This window comes from Sarcophilus harrisii, chromosome 3 (genome assembly GCF_902635505.1).
Source record: "Sarcophilus harrisii chromosome 3, mSarHar1.11, whole genome shotgun sequence".
Classification (NCBI taxonomy): domain Eukaryota; kingdom Metazoa; phylum Chordata; class Mammalia; order Dasyuromorphia; family Dasyuridae; genus Sarcophilus; species Sarcophilus harrisii.
Genome location: NC_045428.1, coordinates 278,096,384 through 278,121,941, shown reverse-complemented (window position 1 = coordinate 278,121,941; position 25,558 = coordinate 278,096,384). Strand labels below are relative to the sequence as shown.

Genomic DNA, 25,558 nt, shown 5'->3' with positions numbered 1-25,558 from the left:
ACTTGCCCAGGGTCAAACAGGCAGTTTATGAATGAGGGCAAATTTGAACTCAATTCTTTCTGATTCCAAGCCCACTGTGCCACTCACCTGTGGAAGACAAAGCAAAGAATTTGGAGAAAGAATTTGAGTTCAAATCCAATCCACGTTATTGGTTGCCTATACGAATATGGTAACTTAATACCTTTGGGTTTCAGTTTTCTCATTTGTAAAACCAAGGTCTGATCACAAAATCTACAATCATTTGGGAACTATACCTTTCTACTTTCTTCCATATGCATGGGCAATTAAAAATGTACTGTGCTATAATTACACTCTGGCCAGGTACCTTGCCACCCAAAATTATGTTGAATGTGAACACTTGCTTTCAATCTGCCTTCTGAACTTTAGGTACTAAACATTAGTAACAAATGCTAAATGATTTCCTTCTCCTAGCTCCTCATGTGCGATACATTCCAAAGCCTGAGAACGAGCCCTGTTCTATCACTGATTCTATGAAGCGGTTCCCAACAGAGGAGGTATCAGAGGAGAGCCCCACAAGCCCGCCCCAGAATCCTCCGACCAACCTCACTGTGGTCACAGTAGAAGGATGCTCATCATTCGTCATACTCGACTGGGAGAAGCCACAAAATGATACTGTCACTGGTCAGTTAATGACTTAAAGATTGTTTCAGTGGAAAGACTTTTAATTCTAACTGAGGTAGTATCTTGTGAGAATGTAGGAAGACCATATCAATACTTGTCTAGTAGTCATGTTATACATAGTTTTTCAGTGTGCATGCCTTATTTATTATTTATTCTCGGTCTGCACTTATGTAGGACACTTACATTCTAGACCCTTGGTGGAAAAATGTGTTGCTTTGATCAAGTGTAACCAGGGTGATTGTACAACCGTGTGGAGGGAGCAGCATGATCCAATGGAGAGAGAAAACCTGGATTTAAATGTTATTTAAATTAATTTTATTTTAATATTTTAATTTATTTTATATTTATATTTATTTATATATAATATATAAAATGATATATAATATATAAATAAAATAAATAAAAATTTATATAAATAAATATTTAATATTTGTGTGTGGTATTATTAATAAATAATCATTTAATAACAAAAATAAAATTATCACTGTGACCGTGAACAAATCACTTAACCCCTCTGGATCTAATCTTTTATTTGGGGGTTTGGTTTCAAGAGGAAGTACAGTACTATAAGGTTGCATTTGACCTGAAATCAGAAAAACTTAGCTTCAAATCCATCTTCAGAAACTTATTAGTTGTGTGCTCCTCTGTCTCTGTTTTCTTATTTGTAAAATGACATCTAAAAGTTGTTTCCTATCTAAATCTGTGATGGTAAATAATTTCACCATTCTGGACCTCGGGGTCCTTATTTATAAAATGCAGGGATTAGACCGGCGATTGCTGATGATTACAATTTTCTCAAATTATTCAACCAAATGTCACCACCTTGTCATGGTGTTATAACTCTCCTGGATGTTCCATCTTTTTTTCAGTCATGTCCAACTCTTCATGACCCCACTTGGGGTTTTCTTGACAAAGACACTGAGATGGTTTGCCATTTCCTTCTCCAGCTCATTTTACAGATGAGGAAACTGAGCAAACAGGATTAAATGACAGTGAGCAAGTGTCTGAAGTCACATTTGAAAACAGGAGACTAGTTTTCCTGATGCCAGGGCGGTACTCTGTGCACTATGGTGCCACCTAGCGGTGATGGCAATTCAGAGGCTGGACCAACAGAACATATACTCTAACACATTTATTAGCACCTATTATGTGCCAGGCAGTGTTTCAAGCTCTGGAAGATGTGTGATATTATCCCCATTTTACAGTTGAGAAAACTAAGGCAAATAAAAATTTAGACATTTGCCCAGAGTTATACAACTAGTAAACGTCTGAACCTAAATTTGAATTCAGGTCTTCCTGACTCCAAACTCATCCTTCTATCCACTGTACAATCCAGCTTTCTGCCTTCATGGAAGAGATCCCCTAAATATTCACCCCTAAGAACTGTCTTAACGAGAATGAGTTTTTCTGGTTCACTCTATTTTATCTGCTGATTAGTTTTCCCATAATTAAGCACTCTATGACAATTTTAAAAAATAAATAATATAAATTCAATGAATTATATAACATAATATAATATAATAATTACATGTGTGATAAATATTCATTATATAATATGACTTTATATTGACCATAAAAATAGGGACTGCTCTGGATGTCCCCAAAGTATAACAAAATTTAAGTTCAATGTATTTTTTAATTTAAACTTTATCTTTTTAAAGACTACAGAACCATGTCTTCCAATGAAATAGATCTGAAATTCATCTAAATGATATAAATTCAATGAATTATATAACATAATAAATAATAATTATATGTGGATAAATATTTATTATATAATATGACTTTATATTGACCATAAAAATAGGGATTACTCTGAATGTCCCCAAAGTATAACAAAAATTTAAGTTCAATGTACTTTTAAATTTAAACTTTATATTTTTAAGGACTACAAAACCATGTCCTCCAATGAAATAGATATGAAATTCATCTGTACTTTAAAGTCATAGAGAGTTACCTGAGACATTGACAGATCAAATGAAGTAATTTAACCTATTATATAGCTTACTTAGTATGTATTAAAGGCAAAATTCAAATATCATTATTTTCCATAAAACACTCATGTGACTTGAACGATGCTATTTATGTGACCATTAAAATTTCCATTATAAGTGGAAGAAAGATAAAATGAACCACTGAAATAATTTGAATTCTTTCCTTTCCCCCAAATTACTCCTGATGAACTGCTCACAGAGAACCAGATAGTCTAGTCATAAAAGAAACCAAAAAAAGCAGGAGAGAAAATTTGAAAAACTGATAATTTGCTATCACATAAATTGAGAGTTGTCAGTACAAAAAGACTATCATTTATATAATTAGTTAAGCCTGTCATCATGTGTGGAAGACTGGCTTCAAAATCAAGAAGACATTCATTTTGAGATATTGGACAAATCAGATACCAATACCTATATGTTTCCTATATATAGTCACACATATGACATACCCTGACTGTGACCCTTATGGGAAATAACAACCAATAGAAAATTCTATTTATCTTTATGGTGCAAAGAAGGTAACTTACTCTTTGTGAGTACATTAATTTGGGAAAGCTCTAGCTAAAGTTCGACAAGAAAGAATAATTAGCTATTTCAGTAATGGTACAATAATATTCTGAGAGTTAAAATTTTGAAGAATGATCTCTGCTTTGTTTAGAGCTGCAAGTGCATAAAAATGCTTTCTGGCATGAAATTCAGTTACTTGTAGAAATGTTGACATACTTTTATTAACCAAGATTACCAAAACAGAAGCTTAAAAAATAACTGTGAGAAAAGAGTGTAAGCAGAGCATAGTTTGTCTTGTTAATTTATCTTTCACTAAAAATATTTGTCAGTTAAGTTTTTTCATAGCAAAATGTGTATATGCTTGGATGACCTGCCACCAGATTGTAAACTCTTCAGACAAGTATCAATTTCCCTACTTCCTCCATGATATCTCCCACAGCATCTAATATTTTGCTTTGTGAACAGCGTGTACATAAGAGCTATTATTGGCTGATTGATAGTCAGAGAAGTAACTGCCAAGACCTCAAACAATAATAGCAACATCTTAAATTTTCACTAGTAGCCAACATTTTGAAAAGTGTTTCAGGCAGCTACCAAAGTTCTTCCAAGTGTACATTCTTGAAAAATGTAAATCTTGAAGTACAATTTCAATTTGGAAATGATTATCACTTAGAACTCAAGGCAGCTAAATGGCACAGTGGATAGAGCTCAAGGCCTAGCGTCAGGAAGATTTATCTTCACAAGTTCAAAGCCAGCCTCAGACATCCAGTAACTGTGATCCTGAGCAAATCACTTACCCCTGTTTGCCTCAGTTTCCTCATCTGTAAAATGAGTTGGAGAAGGAAGTGGCACTACTTCAGTATATTTACCAAGAAAATCACAAATGGGGTCACAAAGAGTAAGACATGGCTGAAAAAATTGACTCAATAACAAAAACCTAAAAAGAAACATAAAGATTCTAGATTTGGTAATTAATTGTTTCACGTTAAACTTATATAGTAATTGTTCAATTAACTAATATAATAGAAAGAGCATTGCATCTGGCATCAAAAGAAGGGTACAGATCCTGATTCTATCATTTACTTGTTGTTATCTTATGTGAAACACTTAACAACTTCTCTAAAACTTTTTTTTCAACTATACAATGGAAGTAATAATAATACTCTAGCTTCTTCAAGATTGTTTTAAAGAAATTTCCACATAACCTTGAATTTGTATATTCATTTGAACTGTTATTATTATTTGTTATTTGATTAATTTTGTTTCCTTTTTTTAGAATATGAAATTAGATCCAAAGAAAATGGAGCGCCCACTGGGAAGAAGGAGTCTATTCAAACTACAAATCAAACTTTCTCCACAATAGAAAATCTAAAGCCAAACACCAGGTAAGACAATTTGCCATTTTCTGAACAAATCTAGTAAATATCAATTGATGTTATGTTTTTTTGTCATGTATCATTGGAATATAGGTCATTTCAATGTTATGTGACAATGTGTGCTACAACAGATAAACTCATGGAAGTAGCTTGGGGATATTGAAAAAAGTGTTGGGCTTAGAAGTAGAAGTAACCTATGTTTGAATTGTTCCTCCATCATTTACTGACTATAGCTCTTTGGTTAGTCATTTAAGCTTTCTGAATCTGTTTATTCATTGATAAAATAGAAATATAACAACCATAGTACCAAGCTAAAAGAATTGTTGTGAGGATTAAATGAGCATTACATATTTCATTATTAAAGGGAGGGAAAAGTTCATTATATCCAGTGATAAACAAGATTATTCCTTTCTTAATGAAAATCATTTTTCCATGTATATTATTAAAACATTTTCAGAGCTGTGATATTTGTAAGTATCACAAACTAGGTTGTTGTACAATTAAAAAAAATTCAAACAAGAAAAGGACCCTATACATCAAAAAACCAATCTGTCTAATCCCACTAGTATTTGAAATTGTTTCCTAAACTTTTGATCTCTTCTCTATCTCTCTTCTGTTTCTTCAAGCCATTTATCTTATTTTGTTTCATTGATTTTTATTTTCTGTCACATTTGTTTCCCAACAAGGGCCTTCCATTTTGACCCCTCCCTTGTAACAATGAAAAAATGAAGCAGAAAAGACACAGGAACCTTGTCTGGCATCACATGCATGTTCATCATACATAGTTTCTCTGCCTCTCTAAAAAGGGAACGGTCATGCATTTCATCATTTGTTCTCTAGGTTCTATATTAGTCATCACAATTTAAAAAATTTACTGTTTTTATTTATATTGGTATAGTTGATATGTATATATTCCCTTGTCATTCAGCTGTTTTGATCATGTCTTATTTGGGGTTTTTCTAGCAAAGATACTAGAGTGGTATGTCATTTTTTTTCTGAAGCTCATTTTTTAGATGAGGAAACTAAGGCAAACAGGATTAAGTGACTTTCCTGGGACCACAAAGCTGATAAATGTCTGAGGTCAGATTTGAACTTAATGAAGACAAGTCTTCCTGACTACAGACCCAGCACTTTATCCATTGTACCACCTAGCTTCCCCATGTTTCCTTAGTTCTGTTTAATTCACTTAAAAAATCTTTGTATGTTTCTCTGAATTCCCATATTTATCATCTCTTAATGTTCAGCAGTACTCCATTTCTTATATATACCACCACACTTTGTTACCACAAAATCTTGATACCTTTTTCAAATAAAAGAGACCCAAAAAAACCTGACCAAAAATCCATGGTCCATAATTCAGAGATATAAGGAGAGGGGCTTTAGGTTTAGCAATAGTAAGCTTTTAAAAACTGTTTTTCAAAGGAAAAAAATCTATGTTGGGTACCAGGTTTTTCCATGGCCTGTGCTAGAAATCTTTAGTTCTAGATTATAAAAGAGATACATTGGTTTCCTAGAGGTACCTTTTCTTGAAAAGAAATCTTACTGACATTTTTAAACTATAAATTCTAAATTACAAATATTAATTTTTTCTAATGGTTATGAATAAAGGCAAAATACACAAATCGTTCAGTAAAAACCTACTGATGAATTTCATCCTGTTTCCTTGGCAAGAATGACAGCAATTGAGAACAGGAGAGAGCCTGCTCTATACTATAATATATTTTTAGATAGGTGTAAAAAGGAAAAGGCTATTTTATTTTAACTTTTTAGTAGGCAGATTTGGGCTTAGAGAGGTTGGATGAGTTTTCCCTCCATTTCCTGCTTTTTATTAAGCTTAAGTCAAAAAAAAAAAAAAAAAAAAAAAAAAAAGATCAGTCCAGTCCAGTATAGTCATTGATTGGCATCCAACTTAGAAAATGTTCATTGTGTTTCTGTTCTGAATAAGGAAAATGAAATCCCAAACCAAAATAGACATTATTTAACTCTATTTTGATTCAGTTAATGTTATTAGATCCTTACTGATGAGAAGTATTCATTCACATATGCATGTAGCCATAACAAACAAGAACCTAACATTTGCTTTAACAAGGATGTTACTTGGACATTATAAGAAACTAGTAAAATGTAGATGCAAGAAGAAATTTTCTTAGACCCGAGCCCCCTTTCTCTCTGAAACCAAAGATTAACCAAGGCCAGAAAAGTCTCTCCAAGATGCCTGATAGAAAAACTTTGTGTGCTCTATTGATTTTAACTTCTAAATTCTCATGATTTAGAGGATATAACTTCCCTCCTTCCCTCTTCCCCACAAGTAAATGGACTATGCTTATATCTTATTCAAGCAATCCCATTCATTCCCCAATCTGATTCCAATTTCCCATCTTCCCCTAGTCTAATTGGCAATCCAAGGAATGACTCCAGACCAGGATTAAGAATAACTCTACCTGGATCCTTCTTTGGGGAAAATTATATTTAGTCAAGACAAGGAATACAAGGTTTAGGAATACCTCTGCCAGATGATACTATATTTAGGTAAAGCATTGCTTCCCTTTGCTTCATGAAAATATCTTTTTATGCCTGTTATTTCTTAAATTTTACATTTGAAGTTTAGAGTTGTGAAATTTTATGTATAATACTATCCAACTAATGTTCAGAGAGAGAATTATATTGGTAGTTCTTAATTTAGAAACAGATTGTGGTTTCCTATTCTTTTGAATTAGGTGTTTGAAACCTGAAATGCATTTTCCACATTAAAAAATAATGTTATAAATGGTGTTTAGGTGGTTAGGTCCCCAGAACTTTCTACAAAACTTTATTGACCTGTCACCTAAACTATAATTCATAACTACATTTCAATGAGAAAATTCAGCTTTAATTCTAATCCAGAAAATTGGAAAAACATTTTTCTTGGCCAGTGAAATTATTCAGTCAATCAAACAACAAGCATTTATTAATTACCTACTTGTGTGTCAAACTCTAGAGATCCAAATACAAAGAATATAACAATCCCTACTGCTTTCAAGGGACTATCTCATTCTAATGATGGAGATAAGAACTAGAAAGTAGGTAGGTAGATAGGTAGGTATGTAAGTAGGTAGATAGATAAATAGATAGAAAGATATATTGATAGATGGATAGATGGATGGATGGATGGATGGTAGTAGGTACAGACTAGTCACAAAATTGTTGTGCAACTTAAAACTAATAATTTTAGGTGAGTATATGATAAAACGCTGTAAATAGCATATAAAAGCTGAAATTTAAAAGCTTTCATTCTACTTGCATAGAGAACCCATAGTTACCATGTTCTGAGTTATGATAGGAGTGGGAACTGGATCTGTGACATCGTTGGCCTAGTGTAATATTTTAAAAGTTTGGGAGACAATTTCTGGATGATTAATTATCTTATTAGCAATACTAGTAAATCACTAATAAAAGGAGTCAGTAACATTCTCAAATGCCAAAAACCCCTCATGGAACCCATTCAGTGCTTATCTGCCCTTGGAAGGGTTAATATTCCTGAGGATGGCACTCAAGTCTGATTGGTTAAAAAAAAAAAAAGGTAATGAGATAGGATGAATACTATAATGAGAAGTGGATCTATTTCAATGTGGGTCAGTATGTGACGCTGAGCATCCAAATCTTGGTCAAAGAGATTTATCAATTTCCATATCACCATCTGATAAAAGAAAGAATCCATATTTGTCCATTTCTGTCTGAATAAACACAATGAACAGGAATCCACCCATTGGCCTAAACTTAGAATTTCTCTACTATTTTTGATTAGATCTTAGTCTGGGTAAGTCTTTGCCCAAAATTTCCCACACTGTTTGATTTCCGGATGAGGAAGTAGAAAAGGGGGAAACCTTGGTCTTAATTCAATAACTAGCTATTAAATACAAGAGAGAAATAATTGTTTCTTTCAATGATGAGAAAACCCCTTCTCCCAGCCTCCTATGAAAAATCAGAGCATGACAGTGTCCAAAGCTTTCCCCAAGTTGCTATCTGTGTGAATCTCTCTGAGATTGTTTCCTTACCTGTAAAACAGCAGTAATAATATTATTACTGATTTCACAAATTTGTTATAAAAATCAAGTAGGATAATATACATGAATCTCTTTTTGCAAACCTTCAAGGGCATTATAAATGCCTTTATCATTATTATCTCCCAAGTCTGTCTATGTCCGTTATTAGAAAGTTTTTCCTTACATTGAACTGAAATCTACTATCATGTATTTTCTACCACTGATACTAATTTGAACTTCTAGGAATAACTATCTGTGATGACGCATTTTTAAATGTCCAAATGTATGTTTGTTTAAAGGGGCAGCTAGATGGTATAGTAGATAGAATGCTTGACCTGGAGAGAGAGGAATCTTTTCCTGAGTTCAAATTAGGCCTCATTCACTTAGTAACTGATCCTGAGCAAGTCACTTAACTCTATTCGCCTCAGTTTCCTCATCTGTAAAATGAGCTAGAAAAGGAAATGGCAAACTACTCCTGCATTTTTGCCAAGAAAACCCCATGATTTCCTAAGGTCATGAGAGTTGAACACAAATGAACAACAACAAAATGTATGCTTAATTATTTCATTGAGAATATGGTTTAAAATTAATATACCAGCCACGACTCAGTTCATTTTTCCACTTTAACCCAAACACAACTTATTTCTATCATGCCCCAACTATAAATCAAGAGTGAATATAATCATAATAATAAAAGTACCCTATAAAATAAAGGTGAGGTATGTACAGTATGTAGCCGCCAGATGGTTTTTATTACCTTAAAAGAATGGCTTCAGTCAAATTTCAACACGTTGAAAAAATTTGGAACATAACATTTAATTTTTAAAACAGAAAAATTTTAAATTATTGCAAGGAGAATTCCCCTTTAGGGTTCTGGAAATCCACACAACAAAATCTCTTTAAAACAGCTGCTAAAAGATTCGTTCTCTGTTCCCTAGGCCCAAAACATGTTACACATGATAAGAACACTTTAGGTTCCTAGGTTTTTGCTAATTTTATTAAGATCTGAAAACTGACATCAGTCACTGACTAAATCTATTTACATCAAGTAGCTGAAACTATGAAAACTCTTTAGAACAGATTTTAGAGATTAAGCAGATTCCCTGGAGTTAGCACCTCCTGCTGGCCATAAATGATGGATGCTTCACCTGGCTGATTCTTGAAACAAAATGGAAACAGCCCCAAAGACCCTCCCTCTACATTCTCTTCTCACTCTCCCTTTGCTTTCTTAATAACTGATTTCCCTTTTATTTAACTTATCAATCATTTATTTTATTGTATACATAGACTTTTTTTCATCCTGGAAGGCTTTAAACAAAAAACATGTTTCTTGGCTCTGTGATTTCATGTGTGCTGGTTTTCCTTCTAATAAAGATCAGAAGCATTACCCATCTTCTCATCTTGTGCCATTCTTGTTGATGTCTTTCCAAAAGTCCCCCAAAAAGAATCATCCCAATATACTGGAGGTCTTATTCTGCCTTTTCTGATTTCCCCTCTACCTCAGTGGGCCTTTCAGGCTTCCAGTCTACTATAGCAAATTCTTTCCTCATGACTGACCCATCTCCTTTACCAGTTATGAAGATTTTCTGTAAGGTCTTTTTTGTAACTGCCTAGACAAAAGTCATCAGGAACATGTTATAATATCTTAGCACCCTTTTTATATTTTTTAATTTCCTATTAGATTATCTATTTTAATTTTTCTGAGCTAATAGTTCTTAGAGATGGCACTTGTACAGTGCTTTAAAGTTTACAAAATTATATATATGTGTAATGTACATAGATAATCTTTACAACAATAATAGTATTAGAGGTGTTAATTATCCTTATTTTAGAGACTGGACTAATTCACAATGCATATCCACATTCTTTGTAGCAATAGCAGAAATAATAATAATAGTAATAGCAGCAATATAGCAACAGCAGTAGTAATAACTGAAGAAGAACAAGAGGAAGAGGAAGAAGGGAAGGTGAAGAAAAAGATGAAGAGAATGTGAAGAAGAAGAGGAAGAAGGTGAAGATGAAGAAAAAGATGAAGAATAAGAGGAAATAAAAAAGATTAAGAAGGTGAAGAAAAATGATGAAGAAGGTGAAGAAAAAGACAAATTTGAAGGTGATAAAAAAGATGAAGAAGGTGGAGAAGATGAAAAAAAGATGAAGAATGAAAAGACAAAGATGAAGACAACAAAGATAAAAAAAATTTAAAAGGTGAAGAAGGTGAAAATGAAGAAGCAGAAGAAAAAGATGAAGGAGATGATGACGATGACAATAATGATGACAATAACGATGACAACAATGACCACTACAAAGACAAAGACAATGATGATGAAGAAGATGAAAAAGACAAAGAAGATGAAGAAGGTGAAAATGGAGAAGCAGAAGAACAAGAAGAACAAAAATAAGAACAAGAACAACAACAAGAAACAGAGGAACAAAAAGAAAGAGGAATAAGGAAAAGAAGAAGGAAAAAAAGGAAAATTTGCAGATGACAAAAGTGAGTTTCAGAGAGATGATCTTCCTAACTCCAAGTCCAGGACTATATTACTCCATTGCCTCCAATGAAGAGAATGATGTTCCAAGATTTGGAACCACATAGCATTCCTAAGAAAATACTGGTGGTGATGAAATGGCCCTTTGTAGTTAGCAAACACTATAGAATCACTTTAAGCAATAGGTAATTTCCCAACTCAAATATAGTCCAAATTCCTTCTACCACTCAATTTTTTTCCCTAACTAATCATCCATATGTAGCCCTTGATAAAGTGTAATCTTACTTAATGTTTTATGATTATAAAACATCATACATTTTCTTCCAATTTGGTTCCTGATGAACAATGTACCCCCCCCCTTTAGTATATGCACTTTAGAGATGAGCAAACTGAGGCTCAAGAGTATAACTTGCCTAAGGTAACAGCAAGTAATTAACAAAGCTAGGATTTAGACATGATTTTTGACTTTAGTTCTCTTTCCACTATATTACAAAAATACAAATTTATGACTCTGCAAGTACTCTCTCCCTCTGAAACACTTCATTTTAGTTCCTTACTGGCTCCAGGGTCTTGTCCATTAAATATTTAGAGGTTATATGACTAAGCAAGTAAAAAGCTGCTGACTCTGGCAAAGAATTCTATTTCCTTATTTCCCTGGCCTCTGTTTTCAACATTCTGCAGAACCAAGTCCATGTGATTGTCACTTGATATATGTGCAGCTAAAGAAATAAACAAATGAGCAGATGAGGGTCTAAAATAAAATTGTGAAATTTCTACATCTGGAAGGGTGGGAGGTCCATCCCTCCCTTCTCCTCCTCTCTTCTTCAGGTGTCCAGAATTCTCTGTTTTTTTCCTAGCAAGCCTAACAGTTGACTAATGCAAACTCAAAGATGACTTCTCCCAGAGCAAGGGAGAATGAAAGCATAATAACCAGGCTTCTGAAATCAAATGGAATTTGATTATAAAATACATAATTAGAGAATCACATCATAGAGTTATAAACTGTTGGAACTAGAAAGGGGCCTTCAGTGTTTTCTAGTGTCAGTCTAAGACTCTTGCATTACACATGAGAAAACTGGCAGACCAGTGTCAAGTACATTAACTTCTCAATCAAGAAATGCTAGATCTATTGCTTACCAACTTTGTTGTTTAACCAAGGTGGATGGTAAGATCAGACTGTCTTCCAGGTGTCTTCTAATTCTATCCTTCACTGATGACCAGTATAGGCCTGGATTCAGGAAGACTTGAGTTAAAATCCAGACTCAGACACTAACTGTATGACTCTGTACAAGTCATTTAAACTTGTTTGCCTTCGTTTCCTTCTCTGTAAAATGAGCTGGAGAAGAAAATGGCAAATCACTCCAGTAGCTTTGCCAAAAAATCCCAAATGGGGTCATGAAGAATAGTATACAACTTGCAAAATGACTGAACAATAAATGATGTTCAAGGAGTGTGAGTGATTTGTCTTAGGTCATTAGGTTCAGAAATGGGCCAGAATCTGAACCTAAGTTTTCTGATTTTCTGAATGACTCTCCAAGATTATAAATTGCAGAGTGAAGACCTCCATTAGTAGAAGGTGTTCCATATACCAATGAAAGCATAGGTCCAGATCCTATTCTTTAGTTAAATGCTACTACTAATGTTCCAGAATCCTATTCATTATCTCTGCTTTCTTCTCTACACACACACACACACACACACACACACACACACACACACAATTAGCTGTCACAATCATTTATCACCATCACTGCTTTGAAAATTATTACTCCAAGGAGAGAATTTCAGTGTCCCATTCTATACTGAACCTGGCACTTCTAATACTTACTAGTAATCTATAAATCAAAACATACATTGATCTTAGAAGTTAGAAAAGTTTTCTGTGCACAGACTTGCCCATCCTAAAACAACTTTCCCTCTACCCTGTTACTCCCTTCCATTCCTTGCAAAAATTGTAGAAAAAAATCAACTATATTCACTGCCTCAACTTTCTAACACCCATTCACTCATTTACTCCTTAGTTCTGTACTGCTCTCCCTAGAGTCACCAATGACTTCTTCATTGGACTAATTAACCAATCAGTCAATCTTAATGCTCATTCTCCTTGATCTTTCTGCTAACTAACAACTGACAGCCTCAATTTCTTCATCTGTAAAAATTGAAGGCTTTTTTCTAAATAGATGATGTCTAAGATCCCTTGCAGCTTTGACATTCTATAAGTCTAAGAATAAAGTAAGAGTTGTGAAAATTGACATATAGGAAAAAAAGAAACTACTAAAACCAGGGCAAAACCCAGATCGTTTGAATCACACTCCAGTCCTGCTTCCTTGTCATAGTACCATTTCTATGATTTTCCAGTGTTCTTGAGTCATACCAGTTCATACCAAATAAATCTTATCCAAAGCACAAAAGTGCCAATAAGCACAAATCTTAGCAACAGCATTTGATTAACCTGAATTTCCTTGATGAACTGGCTTGCCAGGATGTCTGGACATACAAAATTTCTGTGTACTGGAAAGCCATTTAAGTCCACCATTCTTTCTTTGTAATCCCATATTTCTCTTCTTTGCATGGCTGGAAAAAGGAGGAATTCACTGTATGTGCCAGAATTCCATGTGGTATAGCAATTTCCTTTGGAAAAAGTACCTACTACAGTAATTAAGATAAATCAAATTCTCTTAATCTGCACAAGTACTTTTATTGTCCTCTGTGGTTTGGTGGATTTGGAAGGACATTTTTTTTTTTTCCTGAAACATATAGCATCTCCTCTAGAGGTCAAAAACAAAGGTAGCTTGAAACTTGTTTACACTGGTACATCAAATATCTTTTGGCACAAAGTACAAGATGAAAGAGAGACTTCTTGTGACTTGTGAATATGACTAAAAAAGACAGGCATGTGGAATAACCATTATGGGCTTTTCATCATTTCTTTGTGAAGTTCTGGCCTAAAAAGATTCTTCATTAGCTTTTTCAATATTCCTTTTATTGTGCTGTACACAGACCTTAAGGGAAGGGAAAAGATGTCAAAGGATCTTAAGTTTGCCTTTATTTAGGTATTAAAAATCTAAGACTAATTCTTGCTTTATTTAAAAAGGAGGAGAAGATAAGTTAAGTTCATTATTCACTCTTAATAACATATCAGCAGTATGAAATTTCATTAGACCATAAAGAGAACTTCTGCTTTCACACCATTGTATAGTTGAAATTCATGAGTACTTAATGGAAAGAGGAAGACATACAGCCTTCTAATTTAGCCATGCTGTATAATAGCATTCTGTTCCCAAGGACCTACCTGGGATCTAACTAGGAACTGATTAAAGTTCATGGGTTTTCATGGTTGTTACTCTTCTAGGATCAAATGAGATAATATCTGTAAAAAGTGCTTAGCATAGTGTCTAGCCCATAGTAGACACTATATATATATAAAAGCTCATTCCATCTTTTGGGATTTTCCATTGTTTGGGTCCTGATTGACTCAGACTGAATGTAAATAGTAGCCATTTCTGCTGAAACCATGAAGGGCTTTCCCTCCCAGATTCATTCGTTCATTAAGATTTTTTTGGAGTAGGTGAAGGAGATTCTTTGACTCAGTTGCTACCTATCTTATTCTCCAAATGGGAGCAGCCAAACTGAAACTTATTGAAAACCTTTCTTAGCTTAAAAAGGCAGAGTTCTCCTGTTGTACACAGAACCCTCTCCAGTCATTCTGATCTATATCTAGCCATTGGACCCAGATGGCTCTGAGGTTTGACCTTGTATAGATCCTCTCTCACTCAAATTTAAGTCACTTGTATGTCATGTCATCACTTTCCTGATGTCATAGTTCTCTTCAAGAAAAAAGGACAAATAAAACAACCTCTCATTGTTGTGGTGAATTTCTTGTATATATTCAAGAAACCCTGTATGAAAGATTAGAAAATCATTTTTTTTCTTTTGAGTGCAATTGGGAATAGAGATCCCCCCGGAGGGAAGTGAAATTTTTCAAAAATCCCATACAGATAAATAGTATATTTACTTAAGTTTAAGGGGATTAAATGTATATACATATTGAAAGAGAGTTTCTACTCACTCATTTCAAAACTTAAAAAGAGGAAACCAAAAACTTTTTTCAAGAAGTGGAATCAGATACCAAATATATACATATATATATATATATATATATATATATATATATACATGTATATATATATATTTCAGTGTATAATTAGTTAACATATAGGAGGATGACACCAAGGAACTTATTGAAAGAGAAGGAAAGAGGCAATCAGAATAAGAAGGAAGGGCATGAGAAAAAGAGAATAAAGAAAGGATTTAAATAGATTTTGACTTGAGGAACCCAAACATCAAAGTATCTTATCATAGATTATCACTGACCTCTAAAATTCTGGACCAACTCTGGTTTCTGCTCTAAGAAGAAACACTTCTGTTTTACCTCTTCCTATTGGACACTAGGTCCTCACAATTTGCAAATATAAAAAAAAATCTATTTTTCTATGGAATTCTGATTGAATAGTGGATAAGGTAATGACAGATTCTGAAACTAACTTTGAAAATTTTCAGATATGCATTTGTAGGGACAGCTAGGTGGTGCAGTGGATAAGTATCAGCCCTGAAGTCAGGAAGATCTGAGTTCAAATCTGCTTTCAGATACAACACTTCCTAACTGTGTGATCCTGGGCAAGTCATTTAACCCTAATTGCCTCAGGGGGGAAAAAAGATGTGGTTCTGTTGAATAACTTTCAGGACAAGATGATAAGATCACTTTAACCTGATAAAACATGTACCTTGTTTTCTTTTGAGAAACTATGGCTGTCCCTTTCTATAGTGTCTGCTCATCACCATATAACTTCTACTTGTGATTCCTCTTCTCTAGGAAATTTACTTAATCTATAAACTGAAAAGAAAGTGTGAACTTGCTTTAATAGAAATTAATTTCCTCATTTGAGATTTCCCTCTGTCTATAAAATCACAGATCCATTAACCATCACTACTATCACCATTACTAGACCCCCACACAAAATTAATCTTGTCTACTATTCCTGACATATAGCCAAAGTGAGCATTTACATTATATGATTTTCTAGGACCTTGAACATGGAATGTTTTGGCTTTTTGCTGTGTTTAATTACTTCTGATCGGCCTGACTAGTCGTCAATACAATTATCACATTTAGATATGGTCATATCTCCTTTGTGACAAGGAAATTAATCTCTTGTCAACAAGTAAACCCTATTGAGCTGACTCTGCTGCTTGCAGCTATTCACGTGACCTTCAGAGTCATTTCATCTCTCAGAGCCTATTTCTTCATTTGTAAAAAGGAGGGGGTTGGATTAGTCGACTTTGATGTGTGATTCTGTAAGTGAAAAGGGAAGCAGGATGCATGGAAAGATTCAGGGGCAACTAAGAAATGTTTCTGGTGGATTTGGCAATAGCTCCTTTGATCCCATCCTATTGGTTATTTTTTTTTCTTTGTCATTAATTATCTAGTTGATGTTAATTAATTACTATTAATACTAACAAGCACTTATATGATCTTTAAGTTTTGCAAAGTGATATATATGTGTACATACACACACACACACACACACACACACACATGCACACATATTCTCATTCTTTGTTACTTGAGCAAGGATAACCAGAGAAAGTATCAGAATAGCAGTGTCAGAATAGGAACGAAAGTAGGAAGAAAAAAGATACCATCTACCCCTTCCTCCTACCCACCAACGATATACCTTCACTCCTTGCTCCTATTCTGTCTCCTTTATAATGAATCTTAACTCCTAACTTAACTCCTAACTCTAGCACCCTGGCAGGAGCACAGTCCAACATCCCAGTCGCATTGTTTAAAACAGAATTTTTTACATAAAATTATCTGGATAGGCAAAATGCTAATCATTAATGTAAATACTTCATAAAGCACACAGAAAATAAATATATTTTGGAAGGTAACAATAAAGTAGGAGCACCTAAGTTTACATCCTGCCTCAAATACGAGTTGTATGACTTTAGGAAGGGGGGAAATGAACAAGCATTTATATGGAGCCTACTATGTAGTAGGCATTTTGCTAAGTGCTTTACATTATTATCTCATTTGACCCTCTAAATAATTCTGCAAAGTAGATGCTGTCATTATCCCCATTTTATAGTTCAGGAAACTGAGGCAGATAGAGGTCAAATAACCGATCTAGAATAACATGATTAGTAAATACATGAGGTCAGATTTGAACTCATCTTCCTCACTCCAATAGGCAAATTACTTGGCTTTCTGCTTCAATTTACTCATCTCAAAAATGGGACTAATAATAGCAATCTAATACATATAAAGCACTTTTTAAACATTTAGGTATTCCATAAATGCTAACTTATTATCAATATTTAGTCAATTAATAAACCAGTTCTAGAACAGAAAAAGGGAATACAAAGAGAGAAATTAAACATTCTCTGCCCTTTACATTCTATCAGGAGAAAAGGACATGTAAGTCCTTACACATGTAAGTCAAAACATTTACAAAGTACAAAGGGGTAGGAAGGCACTAGGAGCTGAGTAAACAAAAAAAAAAAAAAGGGACTCCTATAGGAGGAAGGGGAGAAATTGTATATGTATACATACCTATATATATTTGTATACCTGAAACATTTCATGAATAGAAATGCCATTAAAGGAAATTCGTTTTTGCTGCTGCACCCTTAGGACCATCAGCCTCCTCCATCTAACTTGCAGCTAAAATCTTTTGCGTGTGTCCTTAACCCAATTAGAATGAGAGCTCCTTGAGAGCCACAAACTGGCTGTCTTTCCCATTTTCATCCCATAGTGCTTTGCACATGAGGACAGCCAGGTGGTGCCAGAGTACTAGGTCTGAAATCAGGGAAATGAGTTCAAATGTGACTTCGGATACTTAAGCTGTGTGACCCTGAGCCAATCATTTAATGTCTGTCTCAGTTTCCTCATCTGGAAAATGAATTGTAGAAAGAAATGGCAAAACATTCCAGTTATCTGTACCAAGAAAACCCCAAATGGGGTCAAGAAGAATTCAGAAATGGCAAACCATTCCAGTATACTTGCCACAAAACGGGGTCACTAAGTTACATACAACTGAACAATAGGCTTTACACCTAGTAGCACTTACTAATCATTCATTCATATATCTACATACCTCTGTACTTGCATATACAAACTACTCCATCCACTGGACCACCAAGAAGCATCATGGAACAAGGTTCTTATGCTCTAACTGAATTTAGATTCAATTAATACTTAATTATGTGCACACGCTTAAATATATATATATATTTAATATATTATATTATTATTAATATAATTAATAATATTAATATAATATAATATATATGTGCACATATATAATATATATTTATGTTTATGTAAATATATACTTAAATATATGTATGTAAATATATAATTAAATGTATGTGTATAAATATAGATAATTTAAATGTATATATGTGTGTAAATATATAATTAAATGTATATGTATGTAAATATACTTAAATACATATATGTGTGTAAATATATATGCTGAAATGTAAATATATATGCTTAAGTATATATACATACATATACTTAAAATCAGTTGGGAAGAAAGCTTACTTCCTCCCCTGGCTGCCGGCACCATTGGTCTGTGGGAATAAGGCCCTTCAGTATGAATCATGCAATGAATGAGTAAAGGCAAGGAGAAAGTACAGCTGTAAAATAGATAGCATGGGAAGGTCAGAATAGTGAATTGCTACTTACTAGCTCTAAGAACTTAATCAAATCTCAATCTCTCTAAGCCTTAGTCTTTTTATATGTACAATGACAAGATTGGATTTTGATCTCTAAAGCTCTCTAAATCTATGATCCTGTGATTTGCTACCATAAGTACTTTCTGCCTTGTCTAGATTTATAATCTAATCAAGAAGAAATACATGTCCTCCCTTTAACCTCCTACAATTGCCTGGGCACTTCTGGGTGCACTGCCAAATAGATATAGAATTCAGGCCAATTTCTTTAATCAATTAGCCAAGCATTCTGCAAAAGTTAATGAGAGACATCTAATCAGTTTGTGAACATTTAAAAGTGCATCAGCAAAATTGAGAACGGGCCAAGTATAATAGTGAAATGGAGGAAACACAGAGATGATTCCAGCAGTAAGACCTAGCTGATTTACAGGGCCCAAGCTCTCAACCACAGCTCAGAATCTACCAACTGAAACTATTTGTTGCCACTTAAACCAAAGTTCATATAATTTTGATTATTTTTTCCCATGTTCAGTTCACTATGGCAATAATGGATCAGTGGCTATGTTTGGGGCTATCAATTGTGCTCAACAAATCTTTAATACTTAAAAAATTCCTGCGTGCCAATTATTACTTAAATAGGTTCTAAGGGAAATATTACGTTTCTTTGTGTTCTTAATTAAGTGATGGAAGTAATGAATATCTTTATGCACAAAAATTTATATAATAATCCATTGTTATATATGAATACATATACAATCCATTTTTCTTCTTCCTCATATACTGAAATGCTTGTGTTGTTGATGGTTAAATTTAAATTGTAAAAGTAATAATTGCTTTAAAAGCCAAGCAATGGACAGGAGATCTCATCAGCAATGTTACATTCGAGCAGAGGTTTAACTAATATTTTTGCTTCTTGAAACAAATGGCACACAAGGTCCCATCAAATCAACTTGAAAAAAACAATTCAGTTGAAGGAGTAATTATGAGAAATCAAGGAAAAACAATGGATCTCTTACTCTGGGGCATAGCCTATGAGCTGATGTTGGAGGCAGGATTGGAAAAAGAAAGCAGAAGAGGGATGGACCAGGGAGGACCTTAACTGGGGTTCAGTTCAGGTGAAGATGGAAAGGAAATCTACCATTTGATCCCTTAAGATTTAATTATTCTACTTAAATCTATACTAAACTCAGTTGTTTCACTTGGTTGTGGAAGAGTAACACCCTAACACGTGTATGGTGTTTTAAAGCTTTCAAGTGTAGGTGATGCAGTAGGATAAAGCACCAGCCCTGAAGTCAGGAGGACCTGAGTTTAAATCTGGCCTCAGACACTTAACACTTTCTAGCTGTGTCACCCTGGGCATGTCACTTAACCCCAATTGCCTCAGAGGGAAAAAACCCCACAACTTTCAAGTGTGCTATGTTTATTGTTTCATTTTGGTTTTGCTCAAGCTTCCATTGATTCCCTATTTATTGCCTCTTGTTTAAAATGCAAATTCCCCAGCTGATATTTAAAGCCTTCCAAAATCTGACAACAGCATACTTCATCTCAGTTCCCTTCCTGTACCCTGTATTCTAGCTAAACTGGACTAAAAGATATTCCCCAAATTTGACACTCCATCACCTGCATTTACACAAACCACTGTACCCAAACTACCAATAGATACCAATATATAGATGTGTGCATTGGTGACAGGAGTTTCCATACTGAGTTCTCTTCACAAATGAAATCACAAATAAAATAGATTAAAATGAAAAATAAAAACAAAACCCACAGGCCTTATTTTTTGTCCACAGTTGGTCAGTCAATCCCACGTATTACATACTATGTGTTAAGCAAAGAACTGTGTTTTGGAGAGTAAAATGAAATAACAGATCGTAGCATTGTTTCTAATATATAACAAGTTTCTTGTTTTCAAAGAACTTTTAGAAAATCAGCATTGTAATGAAAAAAGTGCTGGACTTTAGTTTCAAGTCCTGGCTTTGTCAAATATTTCTGGCATGCCCTTAGGCAAGCCACTTCATTTTTCAGTGCCTCAGTTTCCTCATCAGTAAAATAAGCATTCCAGAGTACATGGTTTCTAAGATTCCTTCTTGTATTAAGATTCTGTGATTCTGGTTTCAATAATATTTAACAAGGCGTTGATTTTAAAATGACAACAGGATGGTAAGTGAACACTCGGCACTCTAGGAGGGAATATAAGTTTTCTTTTTTCCTTCTCTTTACCCAGTTATGAATTCCAGGTGACACCCAGAAACCCTCTTGGTGAAGGCCCACCTAGCACAACTGTGTCATTCAGTACTGAATCAGGTAACCATATCAATGACTCCTAGTAATTTAGTCCAATGAAGTTCTCAGTGCTTTGTCTAATGCCAAGACCATCAAAGGGAATTCAAGGTAAGCTCCCTGGTGGTGCTCAGGAATTAGGCTTTTTGGCCAAAGTTCTAAAACTATCAATGAGGAAAGGCATATGCATAAAGATGAACCCAGGTAAGCTTTTGTACATTTATTTCTCTCTCGTCCACTTAGAAAAATTATTTTATGTCAGACTAAGTAACATTAAAGAAGTATCTGTACTCATATAGCCTGCCCAATTCAGTGTATACTACCAAACCCAGAATAATATCTATATGCATTATATAAAAGCCTCCTCGGATCTGACCATTATTGACACCCAGAAGATTTTATTAGTTGGTCACATTTCTGACAGCTAATCTGTTAACTTAAAAATGACTATTTTGCCCTGATCGTATAGATCTTGATACTATAGCTTGATAATACAGAATTATAAACAGAAGGCATTCAACTAATATTTATAAATAACAAATTAATCATTCAAATATTCTAATTGTCCCACCAACAACCTTGTTAACATGCTGGTAACTGATAGTCTTTTAGATGAGCTAGAAACTGAACCTAGGGTATAATCTTAGAAATTTGGCAGATATTAAGCGCCCATGACAGATAGTACTGAATGCCACAGGGAAATAGCTATGAGATGGTAGAAATAAATTTCAATATTTAAGGAAACTTTTCAAAAACGAATCTAATTCAATGTTTAGTTGGGGCATGACATTTCATAAATAATACTCTGTAGCAACTGGGAAATTCAATTTCCTTACTGTGATATTAGAGTATAATGTTGGGCAATATTTATCTTACTGACTGACTCCTGGTTTACAATTTTTCCCCAGCGGATCCAAGAGTGAGTGAGCCAATTTCAGGTAAGGATGTTGCACTGAATAAGCATAAATTGGATCTTTTATTTAAACTTTCTTTCAGACAAGGCATGGACCGTAACTTTAATAATCACATGTCTTCACATCTCCCATTAAGAGCTCTTGAGAATTCCTGGCAGTTTAAATGTTTACCTAAAATGGATAACAAACTTCAATTCTTTGAAGCTCCAGGAGCAACCTGGATATTTTGAAATGAGTCTGCATCAGTATGCCTGAACCAGCTCATGTTTTCTCATTCCAATCTCTTAATCACCAAAATACAATTTCCTAAGATTTAGTTGAAAGCCATGTTTAAAATAATTGAAATATTACTAATTACTATATAAGGCAATCCAAATTAGCACCAAAATGTTATCCTCTATATCCAGCATTTGAATATTAAATACTATAATATATGATGTTGAACATTATTTTAATGCTGAACATTCTTTCAAAGATATTTTATTATTGAATATAATTCAGGCATTTTTAAAAAATCTTTTCAATACTTCTGGTTTACTGGAAAAAGTCAGGTAGGTGCCAACAATCTGATACTAAAACTTGTAAATGTTTTGTAGGTTTTAGGCAACTCTTAAAATTATCTTGCATCCTACTCCCAGGATACAAAACAGTGGACAAGAAAATAAAGTTGGCTTTTGTATTTCTCTTATGCAGCAGGAAGAGATGCCATCTGGACTGAAATACCTTTTAAGTCAGACTCTTATTCAGAATGCAAAGGCAAACAGTATGTCAAGAGAACTTGGTATAAGAAGTTTGTAGGTGTGCAGCTATGCAATTCTTTGAGATACAAGATTTATCTGAGTGATTCACTCACAGGTAAGGATAATTCAATACACCTCTTTTGAGTTTTGTTCTTTAGTTTTCAGACATTTCCCTCTTACTACAATGCTTTGGTATTAAATGACTTACCTTGGGCTTTTCTGCTATGGAATGCAGGTAACTGGGATTTGCAAATAAAAATATAGTACCTTTACTTGAAATGTCACTGAAGCATTTTTTTTTTTTTTAACACAGATCAAGATCTTGATTCTACCTTTTGGAACTATACACAAGAAAATTATTTGAAAGGCACAAACTTAGTCCCATGCCTAATAAATAGTGCTTTATATTATAATTTTTGCCATAGCCATCTGAAAAAAATTCAGTTAAAAAAAAATTAAACATTAATGTAGTCAAGCAATTAACATTTGAAATGACCACTAACATAGAACATCCCTGTTCTGCCTATAACTTTATCTTGAAAAATCTAATATATAAGCATATATGAAATAAAATACTATTGCCACTTACTCTACTATAAAAGGCTAAGAATCTCTTAATACAAATCTTTAATTTAGAAAATGGAGGTTATTGAACTGTAACTACAGTTACCAAACACATTTTGAAAGAGGCTGTTTATATTGTTTTTAATGACTGATAACATTAATATCACAGTATTAACTGGCTTAAAAATTTTTTTTGAATGGTATTAACATTCAACTAAGTTATATTTATGATGTATGTATGATACAACTAGTTGTATCAACTAAGTAACTAAGGTTACTAATAATAAATAGGAATTAATAAATGAGTTAAATAAATTGGAAGGAAATGGGAATAAATGAATTAAAAGTCAAAGCTTGTAGCTAATTAATTCTCACTTAATCCATTCTTCCTACTGGACCTTTCTTAGTCATTTAAGCTATTTCTCCTGTACTAGTTAAGTGTTCTTAATTTTTGTTGGGATTATTGGTGATTTCTGTGTTCTCTAAACTTATGAAAATTAAATAATCGCCCCCATAAAACCCACTACAAAATTATTTCAAATTGCCTAAACTTTCTAACTAAATAGCACCCTCTATTCCTTCAACTGGTCAGATAATAAAACTTTCATTGTAGTTGGATCTAAATTTCCAAAACAGTATCAAAGGCACAAAAAAATAACTCGGCAAAACTCAGAAGGAAAACTGGGGGGGAGTAGGGGGATGAAGGAACTGGAATAAGAAACACTGCTTGTCAGAGCACTGGTTTTGGATTCAAGATACCCAAGTTTGAATAATGACCCTGGATATCACTAGGAATAGTGAGACCCTGGACAAGTCACCTGTGACTCAATTTCCTAACAAGTTCATTTTACTTACTCTAGCTGTTGTGCATAAAGTGTTATGAAAGCATTATGTGACTGAGTTATTTAAAGCCCTATTCAACAACCCTGTGCCATGAAAGATCTTTCTCTTCATCAAAATTATTGGCTTTCTTCAAGCTATGCGTATGAGTGTACATGAGAGAGAGACAGACAGGCAGAGAGGAAGAGAGGGAAGAAAGGAAAGAGAGGAAGAGAAAAAGAGATAGAGAATTTTAATGGTTCAGTAGATTCATACCCACACGTTATGTCAAATAAACCATTATTGGCTTAAACAGTTTTCAATGCCATTTCAATTTTTGTATATCCAGGAAAATTTTACAACATAGGAGATCAGAGAGGACATGGGGAAGATCACTGTCAGTTTGTGGATTCCTTTTTAGATGGCCGAACTGGACAACAACTCAACTCTGATCAGCTGCCAATCAAAGAAGGTATTTCACTGAAACTCAATTCTCCTAAAATGGTCTAACTGCCCACAAGTTTTGTTATAGTAAATTTTAAAATTAATTAAAAACAGAAAGAAATGCACAGCACATGCATAGTTTTAATATACAAGGTACATACAGAGGATGGAGATAAAATTGTTTGAAAGCACTAAACTAGGAAAACAGAAGTTCTATGTCTGGCTCTGTCATTAACTTTCTGTTTAATCTTGGGCCCAGTCACTTAAATCACTATGAATCAATATGACACATTCCTTATCTGTAAAATATATAGGCTACACTAACTACATTCCCCTATTATTCTTTCCAGTTCAAACTCTATAAAATAAGATAAAGATAGGTGAAGCTTATGAAATTATTTCCTATGTGCATAGGGATAAATGAAGTTCCTTGGCAAAATTCAATTGAACAAAATATTTATTAAGTACAGAAAACTGTAAAAGAAAAAAAATTTTTGAAATTGGTGGTTCTACTTTCCTTCCATTTAGTCTTTCAGTCATACACCCTCCACCATGCTTCCACAATTTAGCAACTGAAATCTTGGCTCAACCAAAGCCAAATGAAATTACCCACAAAAAAGTTATCCCACTTTAAGAAAATCTGAATCAGACACATTAGAGTGAGTATTCATATTATTAGAAGATTCTCCACAGTATTTCTTTAAATAATACCTAATATACTTTAAAATTCTTAAAACATACATGATCTTTCAGAAACAAAACCTGTGTGTAAATTGAAGTATGCTTGCCCAATAAACCATACTGGATTGATTCATGAACTTTTGTTAGCACTTATATAATACACTGCTTAGGTATCCATAGTAGAGTGTGAGTATGTGGGAGGGTTGGGGTGAGAATGGGATTGAGAGAAGATTCAGAGGGAGTAGAGAAAGAGAAACCAAAGGGAAGAGATTTACTGAAAAAGTATTTTTAATTCATTTTAAATGTCAAATGCTATGTAAATAATTTGGAGGGGCATGATTTTTTA

At 33.9% G+C, this 25,558-nt stretch overlaps 1 protein-coding gene across 11 annotated transcripts in view; it reads left to right on the top strand.

Moving 5' to 3' along the window:
- ABI3BP (ABI family member 3 binding protein) overlaps window positions 1–25,558 on the top strand; it is a 265,382-nt gene that overhangs the window by 239,366 nt on the left and 458 nt on the right. For all 11 annotated transcript variants that reach the window (XM_031959587.1, XM_031959589.1, XM_031959590.1 and 8 more), the window contains 6 exons: window positions 433–642; window positions 4,420–4,528; window positions 20,995–21,074; window positions 21,959–21,988; window positions 22,658–22,819; window positions 24,437–24,559. In XM_031959587.1, coding sequence (XP_031815447.1) covers window positions 433–642; window positions 4,420–4,528; window positions 20,995–21,074; window positions 21,959–21,988; window positions 22,658–22,819; window positions 24,437–24,559 — 714 coding nt within the window. The remainder of the gene's footprint in view (window positions 1–432; window positions 643–4,419; window positions 4,529–20,994; window positions 21,075–21,958; window positions 21,989–22,657; window positions 22,820–24,436; window positions 24,560–25,558) is intronic.